This window comes from Halyomorpha halys, unplaced genomic scaffold (genome assembly GCF_000696795.3).
Source record: "Halyomorpha halys isolate HHAL.00 unplaced genomic scaffold, Hhal_1.1 Scaffold598.1, whole genome shotgun sequence".
Taxonomy (NCBI): Eukaryota; Metazoa; Arthropoda; class Insecta; order Hemiptera; family Pentatomidae; genus Halyomorpha; species Halyomorpha halys.
The window spans coordinates 485474-497945 of record NW_027105473.1 but is presented as its reverse complement, the minus strand read 5'-3'; the positions used below and the strand labels follow the sequence as shown (position 1 = coordinate 497945).

The following is a 12472-nucleotide window of genomic DNA, read 5'->3' as shown; positions in this document are numbered from 1 at the left end:
TACAAACTTTATTGGGAATGTTCTCATACTGTGTCCATTTTTCCTTTTTTTCTTCTATAGTTATTCATCAAATTAATTAAAAATTTTATTAATTAATTTAATTGAATGAAATAAAATTTCTATATACACCACTAGTAGAAATGAATTAATATCAGTTCCAACCAAAATAATACTAAATTTAGATGAAACTAATATTGGACCAATATTTAATGGTGCTTTTACAACTCTAACTAAAATTAAATATCTGTTCGGAATATTAACCCAAAATCTCAACAATGATAGTATCAAATTTTTAACATCTAGATTTATTTTTCTTATCATTAATAAAAATAAAATAAAAAAACTGGCTCTAAAATTCTGTAATACACAAGATAAAGAGAAAAAAAAATTTAATAGTTTTAGAGAGGATGTCAATCATTTCTATCAGTTTTAATTTTAAGTAATCAACATCTGAGTCTTGACAAATGAAAGCACAGAAAAAAATTTGTATTAAGAATACCGTTTATAACAATTTCCTAGCAATAACAATTATGCTCTTATTCATCAGTCCCAGTCCCAGTCTGTGATTTTCCTATGAAACTTAATTGGTTATGAGGATCTAATTTCTGTTTACAACACTGAATTAAGTTATTATTTTATATGTTTTGTTTTTTTACATTTATAACTTTTTTTTTTAATATGAAACACGGAGGTTTTCGGTTGCACAGATTGTAACGGAAAAACACCAAGAAGTTTATTACCTTCAGAACAGCCAAATAAATCCACATATTAACACGGAGTAAAACACGATTTGGGAGCCCAAAAGAAAATATGAAAAAAAAATTCACTACTTTTAAGTCATATCTCAACACTAACCAAAATGTTCCCAATTCACTAAATATGATCATATTATAAGATTTGCCAGTTACACACATTAGACATATGTTAGTGCTGTCTAATCAGTGTGCTACCTTTTAACCAAGTTTGTGTTGTTATTTTGCCAATATTTACCAACTGTGTTGGTAAATACGAGTCTAATTTATTAAACTGAAATGAATTGCATTGAAAATACAGAGACAGGACAGTTATTTTAAGTAATAATATCATTATATTTAAATGACATAACATTAGATAAAAGGCTAAAGGGAATAGAGAAATATTTTCCATATAGCAGGTAGATTTCAAAATGTAATTTTCAAATCTTATATTTTACTGCACAGTAGAAAAAAGAATGGAAAATTAAAAACTTTAACTTCAGCAATAATTGTTTTTAGGAGCAGTAATTTATTGCTTAACAACTAGAATCCTCTCCTTGATACACACAACCACCACATAATGATTCAAGTCAACGTTGACCCCTCAGTATATTTTTATACTGATCAGACTTGATATATATCTAGCACTGATCCAGTAAATAATCTATTTTACTAGCAGTAAAGCCATCGTTAACTCCACCTGCAGGCTCCCAAGGAGTTAGTTGCCGGTCCCCAAATAAAGGAGGAGGGTTGGTTCGGTGGGTTAACTACCCACCAACCGAAAAAAACTTACAAGTTCAGAAAACAACACACAGCCTCAGATATACGGACAGTCACACAAGGTATTTGACCCCGGCATGGAAATATGGACTTAATATTGCTTCTTGGAATGTCAGAGGATTAAATCAAGCAGGTTCAAGCAAGAGGTTAGAGAATGAGCTTGATAAATATCAAATTGAGGTAGCTGCTCTACAGGAGATACATTGGAGAAATGTGTCAATAATAGAATTAGAAAATTATCTGCTTATTAACAGTGGACACGATGCAAATGTTTGTGAGACAGGCTTCATGATAAGAAAGTCTATAAGCACACAATAATACAGTATAAACCTTTTCAGTGAAAGAATTTGTGCAGTGCGACTTAGAGGAAGGTTTTTCAAAATCACGATTATGTGCATACATGCCCCTACAGAAGACAAGGAAGAGGAGAAGGATATTTTCTATGAAACATTGGAAAGAGAATATGACTTAATCCCGAGGCAAGATGTAAAAATTATCATAGGCGACTTGAATGCTAAAATAGGTAAAGAAGTGGCATTCAGACCTACTATAGGAAGAGAGAGTAAACATGACTACTCTAATGATAATGGCCGTCGCATAATTAACTTTGCAATGGAAAAGGGACAGGTCATTAGTAGCACTTAATTCCCACATAAAGAGACATGGATCTCGCCGGAAAGCTTGACCAGAAACCAAATAGATCATGTTCTCATAGAGGTTAGACATGCTCAGATATCAGAAATGTAAGGTTGTTTAGAGGAGTGGACTGTGATATGGATCACCACATGTTAAAAGTCTGGTATTGACAAAAGCTGGCTATGAGAAGGTGCACTACATTGGATAAAGTACATACCTATAACTCAGAAAAGCTGCTAGAGAGTGAAGTAGCAGAAAAATTCAAAAATAAAATAAGAGAACAATTGAGAGAAAATGATATTGATGAAAAAGAGGAGAGAAGCCAAAAAACTATGTAGGCAGAAGAAAAGAGCACAGGAAAAAGAAAACCTTAAAAAGTTGCAAGAATCCTGGGAGAAAAAAGAATCCAGAAAGTTTCATAAAGGTGTAAAAGAAATAAAAAAGGGATTCCAAGCCAACACTGGATTATGTAAAGGGAAAGAAGGGGAGCTGATTAGGGAAAAGACGTCAATTCTTGAAAGGTGGAGCCAGTATTTTAGTGAATTGCTAAACACAAGAGCCACTGAGAAAAGAGCTGAAGAAAGATTCAATTTGGATGAACTCCTGGGTAAGGAGCAGGACGGTGCAGAAGAAGTGGAAGCTCCTGAGAAAGAAGAAATTATTGACATTATTAAATCATTGAGAAACCATAAGTCGCAAGGTCTTGACGAGATAACTCCAGAGATGATGAAATATGGAGGCAGTGATTTGTGGGAAGCAATTTATGATTTGATTTGGGAGATATGGATGGAAGAAAAAAATGCCAGAAGATTGAACAAGAGCAGCAATACTCCCTATACACAAGAAAGGAAACAAGCTAACATGTGATAATTATTGAGGCATTGCTCTACTAACCACAACTTATAAAATACTGGCAGTGCTTCTACATAACAGAGTGTCTGATTTCACAGAAAATATTATAGGAGAATATCAGGGAGGGTACCGGCCTGATATATCAACATTTGGCCAGATATTCACCCTGAGGCAGGCATTGGAAAAGTGCTATTAGTATAATATAGACCTGCATCTGCTATTCGTGGACTTTAAACAAGCTTATGACAGTGTGGACAGAAAGGAACTTTTAAAAGCCATGGTAAAGGTAGGAATACTGAAAAAACTAGTCAGGCTGTCAATAGTGGGCCAGAAAAAACTTTCTAATCCCATTTGGGCATAAGAAATGTTGTGAATGGATATTATGTTGCTGATAACAATTTTAATATTAGCTCTCACAATTCACCAAGGTGTTTTTTAAATTTCTTTGAAAAGTATCTTTCTCATCCACTTTCTCCACTACTGCAGGAATAGTGTTCCATATGCTAAGGTAGTGGAATTTTGCTTTAATGCGAAGGTAACATATTCTAGGATTAATGGGCTTAAAAAACAACTAATCTGGTTTACTATGAATCTGGTTCCAAAAGTGTACTGAATGTAGTCAGACCAAATAAAATATAGCATAACAATATTTACATATTATGAAACTGGTTTCCTGTGCATATGTGTACATATACATGCAAGCATTTGTGTATAGCCTACCTAAAATGAAAAATCGCACAGAAATGAAATTACATATTTAAAGCAGATATTATCATGGGATATTACAGGAACTTTTTTGATAAATTGATGACCTAATGGAAGTACCACTTAATGTATTAAACTCACTACATCATTATAAAAATAAGTAGCCTTCAATAGCTGCTAGGTCTCATTCTCATTGAAATAATGTGATAGGCCTTAAATGCCCAGTTTTGAATAATGATTCCACTACTGAGACCAAATGGATGTCCTTTAATTTTGTTTATTAGAACTAATTAGCCATATCTTATTTATAATACTAATGAAAAACGGATGATTGTAAACTATGAAAGAATTTGATAATTAACTATAGGAGAAATATTTTTCCAGTTTGAAAACAAATTTCTATAAATATTAAAAATAATATAGACATATAATATACTGTATGATAACCAAAAATAAGAAAAATTAACATCTAACACATAAAGTTGTAGAAGAAAATGGAAAGTGACAAGAAACACCTAAAATAAGGTCTGTCCTAACAAGTTAATCGTGATTATCCATTCCACCATTAAAATAAATAAATTTATGTTGTTATTGCTGCTATGATAGCTTAAGCACAATGAGGCTAATTTTGAATTAATTAAAGTTAATTATGAAAGAAATTGATAATTAACTATAGGAGAAATATTTTTCCAGTTTGAAAACAAATTTCTAGAAATAATATAGACATATAATATACTGTAGGATAACAATAAGAAATTCACAAAACAAAAATGATTATACCTTATTTGAAGCATTTCATTTTTCTCTTCTGTTTTTAACCTTAATTCTTCCATTTCACTTTTTTTCATACTGGCATTAGTCATAGTTTGACTAATTTGTTCTAATACAGCCTTACTTTTAGTTTGTTTTTCCTGAAGTAAAATTTCCTGTTCATGAGCAGCATGTTTTAAATCTTCAACAACATACTGTGTTTCAGTAATTTTAGATATTCCAGCCTACACATAAAAAGATATTTTCACTTTAGAAAAGGTACTTCAGAGACTAAAGTTTCAATAAATTAAAAATAAAAGAGAATATAAATAAATATAAATATATAAATAATAAGGATATTGGAAGGGATTGGAAAGAATACAAACAATAAGTCTTGAGCCTCTAAAATACTGATAAACAACTAAACAGTTAACGTCTCTTCAATACAGCCATCAAAAGAGCAGAAAAAATAGTTTAATATTTGCTATTATATACTAAAAACTAATTTTTGTCTCATTTTGAGTTTCCCCCCCTTAAATATAGCACTAAAATAAACTAAAAACTACAAATCAACAATAAACACATCATTAAGATTTATTATTTTTTTTAATGAGTTTCTAATTTAAAAGAACATGTTCATTTCATTAATATTAATATTTTAATTCTTTTAGTATTTTTTTTTCTATATCGTAACAAGACTTAACAATAACTGGAAGATTTTTTTTTTTTTATAGTGGAAATATTAAGTATATAAAAATTTACAATATAATATTTATTTTAGATAATTTTGGTCTAAAGGGTATAAAGTGTACTGCTTTATCTATGATCACTAATGAACATGATGATGAACATGCACATGACCGAGGAGAAAATAGGTCATATTTACCTCCCAAGAGAGTTTTTATGAAGGGAAGGTGTGACTATGTGGAATCTCTTAACTAATTGCTACATAATGTTGTACTGGTGTTAACCTAAAAATTTCATTAGGACACTATAAATCCTAGAGGGCCACCATGTGCAATATTTACTGAATACTTTATGAATTACTCCTCTCAGAGTGTTCCTAAGCAAAATTTCCATATAACATTTTCTGTTTTGGATGAAATAGAGATCAAATTTTTTCTCTATTAATCTACTCTATCTTTTACTGTTTGAGAGTTATAAGCCATTAAATATGTCACTATTAGTTCAGAACATATGTCAAAAAACAAACTATACTCTGTCAAATGTTTTGTGAAGAATCGGAGTAACTATGTGAAATCTCTTAATTTCATGATCTGTTAGTATCATGCCGGTTGTTTACCTTCAAATAACCTTATTTGACTTTTAGAATGTCAAAGATTCAAGAAGGCCCTCATACATGACATCAACTCATTACATTAGGAACAACTCCTTCCTGAGTACTCACACATAAAATGAGAATAGATCAAAAGATTAATCATGAAAAAGTTACTGAATCCCTGGCCCCAAAGAAAATGAATGAAAGTGAATACTTTTTTTTCAGAGTACAGAAGAAAGTAAACTTCTATTTAATAAAGTAAATTACAATATTCTTGAAGCTATTAACAAACTTAAAAACCTTTCTTGATAATAATAGAGTTTTAATAGAAAAATTCATATATGAAGTCTATTTTCTTAACATAAATATATCAAATTGTCGAGGTGATTATTTTCATAATTATTCTGTTTGTCCAGAAGGCCTCGACAATGCATGTTCAGTTTGTATATAGGTAAGGTAATTGACAAGGAAAATGATTAAATAGGATGAGACTAACGGGTGACAACCATTATATCTCAGAGGATGGTAACCTCGTCCTACCGGGTATTTTTCCTGTAGGTACGAGGGAGGTATGGAAGTTAGCCCGGACGGTAGCTAGCCTCCATCATAAGTGATAGGAGAGAAGGAAAGAGGATTGAAGGAGAGATATGGATCAATGATCGATTAAGGCTTCTTAAAGACCCTAATTTATAGGCCTAGTCTATATGGCTGTGACCGAGAAGCAGTCTTTTCTTATCTGCTTCAGATAGCTTCATGTGTTACATCAGGACCTGCTCGTGTTATACTGCAGGTGTCCCGAGTGTAATTTTACGATTAAAATTAATGTGTGTGGAAAAGGGGGGCTGGAAATTGTGAGACACTTTCTGCTCATAAAACCATGAATATATTTCTTTCGTTATTTATAATGGTGTTAACCCCTGGAGGGGCAATTACGGTTAATGTGTTAGTCAATTAATCGAATATTATCTATAATAATTTGAAAACAGAATATTGGGGTCTCATGTATTTTATTGGCTTATCTGATTGTGTGACGTCTTCTAGGCCACTTTCTCGTCCAGGTGTGCTGTGGGCGAAATGGTGAAAACCATGTATCTCGCCCGATGTCTGAAAAGACATATTTCCTCTTCAAGGGCTGGCCAGTGTGTCCTGGAGCCTGGCGTGATGGTAGGGGTAGGCCAGGTCCTAGCTTGCATGATGCTTAGGCTGGGGCGGCATTGCAGTCGCAGCGTCTTCGGGGCCTTCCGGTGTTCGTGGCAAGGGGGGGCATCAGAAAATGAAACCCCGGACCCCGAATTTATATAATTTAAAAAAAAATGACAAAAATCGGATTACTTAAATCTGACATCATGCATTATTTTGGTATCGTTTATTTATTATTTTATCGACATTGCTAAGCAGTATATTCAAAAATTGATAATATGTAAAAATAACAATATGTTTTTATAAAGGAAAGTAATGTATAAATTTGAGAGCTTCGGTAAGGCTCGAGGTGCTGTGATCTGGTTGATTGGAGCTGAACTTCTTGTTCCTCTCGCTACAGAACATTGGAGATATGAAGTGGAGGTTGTTCACAAAGAAGGGAATTCAAGGAGAAAACAAGTGTATCAACAAATCATATTGATAGTTAGTTGTCAAACCATAGAATGGTGCCTTGCTGATCATCCCTACATGAATCTGCCTTCACCCTTAAACTGTAGTAGGGAATTACAAGAGAAAAATAACTAATTTTCTCATGTTATATATACCCTACCATGTGCTCCAGAGACAGTTCTTCAGCTTATTAGGTGCTCTTGTGTTAAAAGAAAGTGTGCTTCACCTTGTAAATGTCATTACAATTTAAAGTTTACTGAGGAACCAAGTTGCTTTCAAAGTGCTATACAGTGTGTAAAACAATTAATCTATTTTGACCATTTTTCTTACTTATAACACCTCCCTATGTAAAGGAACTAGTAATAGAATGGAGAAGCTGATGATGAATTAATTCATCGAAAAGACTTAAAGCTAGAAACCATTTTAAATTTCAGAAAATGTTCACTATCGCCTCATCCCACACCTCCAGTAAGCTACTAGGAAGCCTTTGAATAAACTTAATAAAAAGCATATATTTAAATTTGTAATGGCAAAATTTGACAGAACATATAATGAAAAAAAAAATATAGCTGAAATTTGGTAGCAAGTATAGTAGATGGCTCTTAAAGAGGAATCACTCTGAATGACAGAGTATGAGGTTGTTTTCAAAACTGATGAAGTCTTTCACCAAATTAGTCAAATCAAATGGTTGTTTCATTTGGAAAAAATCCAAGTTTTCTGCAGCCCTATGTTTTTTGGGCTATTTGGTGACTTAAAGGGCATCAGTTTTGAAAACAACCATGTACACCATCAGTCAAGGCGATTTCTCTTTAAGGAATACATTGTTCTGTTTTCAAAAAGTTGATAAATTATCAAACATCGAAATCACAGCCTTCTGGGTTTTTACGCCCGTTGCCCCAGTACTACTGGGGTAATACACACTTATTCTGTCGTTCTGCTGCACCCTTCAAGTCATGTTCGCTCATGTGTTCATTACCTTATCCTTCAGTGGCTTATTTGTTTTTATGCACATTCCTGGTACTAACTGTGCCAGCCAGTGTCAATCAATTCTCTTTATTTAATTCTGTATTCATCTCTGGAGATTTGCAACCTTGAAGATTTCAACATGAATCTATATCAGATTCAAATATTATTTCTTTCCACCTACTTATCTAATACACCTTACCCCATTTTCCATCTTTTATGAACCAAGGTAGACCAGACATTCAAAGGCACTGCAACAATCAACATGTATGAAATCATTATCATTTATTCAATTTATGCTATTCCTTGTATTTCCTCCTATCTTTAATTTTTTTTTTGTATTTCAATTATCCTTAATTAAACAATTTTAACTAAAATCACCTCAAATATTAACTGAAGGATTAGACAACCAAGCATACATTTTTTATTTCCCCATAAATGTTACGCCACACACATACTTACACATCCTATCAAAATTTCAGCTGTCTTTTCGTTAAATGAACATTCAAATTTTTCCACTATAAATTTAAATTTCATATATAAAAAAATGAGATGAGTATTACACAGAATTTAAAAAGATTTCTAGCTGTATGTCCTTTTGTTGAATGAATCTGTCACTAATAATGAGTGTACAGTATTGATAGTTTACTAATTATATTATTAAAGTATTTGTGTTTAAACAGGAGTACAATCAACATCTTTTATTTTTCCTAAGTAAATACCTGATGGTGAACTTTCTTTCCAGAAGTAGGATACATAATGTCACTGTGAACTAGAGTTGTAAGGAGTGAAAATGTTAATGGCCATCTGACAGGTTAATCAGGCCCGGTTCAAAAGCATTATCAGAAGAAATTGTGTTCAAGTGAAGTTCTCCAGAAAGAGTGTTATCAATGCAAGACCCATACACCATTTTCATAAGAATTTCTTTTCATGAAAAAACAGAACTCAAACTCAGAAATAACTTTACAAATGAACTGGATCTGTGTGAAACAGTATAGATTCCTGATATATCGGAAGTGCTTTCTATGTGATTGATTATGTATTCTGGCTTTACCGAGTACCATGGGAGAGGTATAAATGACATGACTTTGGGTGAAAACAGATACTCACTGGCATGAAATTAGAAAAGCTTTTCTCTTATACCTTGAAGTTGCAGGAACTAATTACCAGATTTATCAGGTTGGACAAATTTAAGAACTGTTTTTATTTTGAAATAATGTAACCATAGCCTTTCTGTTGCTCCTTTAAATGCCAAATGTATTTGAAAATTTATCAAGGAAATGGTTTTCTTCAAAATTAATAATATTGGCTGAAAGTGGTCAAGTAATAACTTCTTTGTTCTATAAGGAAGAATCTCCCTACCAAGTATCACAGACTCCACATGACCTAACTTTTTTACAGTAAGTAGCACTGAACAATTTTAGTAATTAATGTTATGAAATTGTTATTTTTTACTTTTAAACTATTTCTTAATGAAATTAAATTTTCTTTTAATAAATAATGCTATTATTAGTGGATTAATAGTCCATTTGCTGGAATGATGTCTCATGAACATCTCACAATGCTCATAAATCTTTATTTATCCAAGAGAGCAATACTGAAGTAAATTAATCAGGACATCTTCTCCTTCCTTTAACTTAATTTTTTATGCACTTTTATAATAAGGAAATCAATATTTTTAACATACATATATGGATATTAAAACTATTTCCAGCTTTTGGAAAATCAATTAGTCTATATCCCCTTTTTCTGTATCTGTTGCCAGACCTTATATTGCAACAATCTGAACATGACAAAACTTTTGCTTGTTAAATCTATGTCAAAAAGCATAATGCCCTTGTGATTTATATAGTAATAAAGAATAGATAGAAAAATTATACCCTATGTATTGATTACTTTATTTAAATACAGATTTTCTCAATAATCAAGCAGGGAGACCCCCTATAAGCAGTACTATTCAATCTAATTCATGAAACTGCAATTAGACAAACAAAAACTAATCCGATAAAATGTATATACACCCACCTTAATGAATAGTCCAGTGATACCAGGCATGTAAACATGAAACTGGAATTTTTGTGAAGAAAACACATTTTTACAGTATGAAAATGAAAAACAATATTTCTTAATCAAAATACTTCCTACTGCCAGTGATAATTTTTTTCTATTTATCTGACAATTTGTGGATATCCTATCAAGGAACTGTTGCTATTCCAAAGCAAACCAGTCATCAACCTTTTTTGTAGATTTTCGTCAGATGTAAAGTGGTGCTCAGCCAGTCTGAGTCCCATTGATGAAAATAAGTAACAATCAGAAGGAGCCAAATCTGGGGAGTAAGCCACATTGGAAAGCATTTCCTTGACCAGTTTTACTTTGTGTGTTGGTGTATTATCATAAAGCAAAATCCTTTGTTACTTTTTTTGATATTCTGGTCATTTTGTACACAAAACTTGATTCAAAACAATCATTTGTTGTCAATAGCATTCACTATTAACAAATTTGTCAGGTCTTAACAGCTCATAGCAGATCACACCCTCTGGTCATACTAAACACAAATCATTGTCTTCTTTACATAGTGATTTTCCATGCAGTCAATGTAGATGACTCACCTAATGTTTACTATGATCTTTTATGCTAAGGATTTTTTTAATATATCAACTTTTCATCACTAGTCACTATTCGAGGGAGAAATAACTTTGTTTTGTATCTAGAGGAGCAGCATTTTACTGGTAATTTTTTTAATTTTCCAGTTGTCTTTTATTCAGGTCATATGGAATCCATTTTCCCATCTTTCAGATCCTTCCCATGGCTTACAAGGATATAAGATGACTTCTCATGTCAAATTAAATTGATTCACTAGTGATTATTACCTTTGAAGGTCATCTTCATCTAACAATGTTCCAATACAAACTTTTTCAGTGGGTTTCAACATTTTTTGTTCCTGACAACAATGTTGCCACTTTTGAATTTTTTAAACCACTCATAACACTATAATTCACCAAGATCATGCTTACTATAAGCTCTAACAAGCATTCAATGTGATTCTGTAGCAGCTTTCTTCCAATGCTAACTGAAAATCAATGATGTCCATAACTTGTAGTTTTCAAGCACAAAATTTAACATATTCAAATCTATTAAAAATTATGCTGTTTTATAAAACTTGTATTGTTGTGAGTTGAAAGTCTTTATCAGATGTCAAAAGAATAAAATGGTGCCATTGATGTATTTTGATAGTAATTACATTAACAGGTAGTGCCACCGAGTAGAGAATAGACAAGGGAGGCCTTCTTCATCTTGGCCAGAAGGAATACAGCACTCACTCTCCATCTCTACAGTAGCTTCCCTTCCTTACCTGATCATATAATGTCCTTAGGTTGCAAAGTATCCTTACATTGTTTTCCAAAGTACAAGTATAAAAATAAATTAACTGGTGGCTAAAAATAGTATATATTGATCACTAAAGAGTGTAAGTGAAATAATTTAATGAATTAATGAATGAATATAGTTATATACTTATGTTTTTATTAGCCTTTATTTTATATTACAAAATAAAAAAGTCTACTTCAATTTTTGCGCAATTATCTTAAAATTTTTACAGCTTTGTGTTCACAACTATCACTAGAAAAATTACTACTAGAAAATTTTTGTCTACATACAATTATGAGAAAGAATAATAAAAATATTGAAATATTTATTTAGAAGTACAAGCCATTAAAAAATTCTCATTGATTTTAAATTTGTTCACTTGATAGAAATGGTAATAATGAATCGAAACCATATATACAAAAATTGTACAAATTTAAAATGAAAGAGAACTTTTAAATTTAGTTTGCGTTTATAAAATAAATTTAGAGCTTGAAGATTTGAATTCTTTAATTCGTTAACTGTGGTCAAATTCAAAGCGTGAAACATCGGCGTCATGATTATTATGTCTTGACAGGCATAATATTAGTTTTTAATTGGTTTTAAATTCCAAAAACTATCCTAAATTAATTGGTTTTCATGTCCAAAAACCATTAATACAGGAAAATTCTAATGAATAATTTAACGATAATCACTTTAATTCAAATAATTTAATCATTGATAAATTATCGATGAAAAGAGATCTTCATATTAGATTCTTTGTCATTTTTCTGATTGTTGCAACCAAAGGCTACACACAAACTCATTTTTTATAAATATA

At 31.7% G+C, this 12472-nt stretch overlaps 1 protein-coding gene across 1 annotated transcript in view; it reads right to left on the bottom strand.

The window, feature by feature from the left end:
- Positions 1-12472, bottom strand: part of btv (beethoven) — a gene marked incomplete at its 3' end in the record, with an annotated part of 240143 nt that overhangs the window by 13230 nt on the left and 214441 nt on the right. The window contains 1 exon segment of the mRNA XM_067051518.1: positions 4488-4702. Coding sequence (XP_066907619.1) covers positions 4488-4702 — 215 coding nt within the window.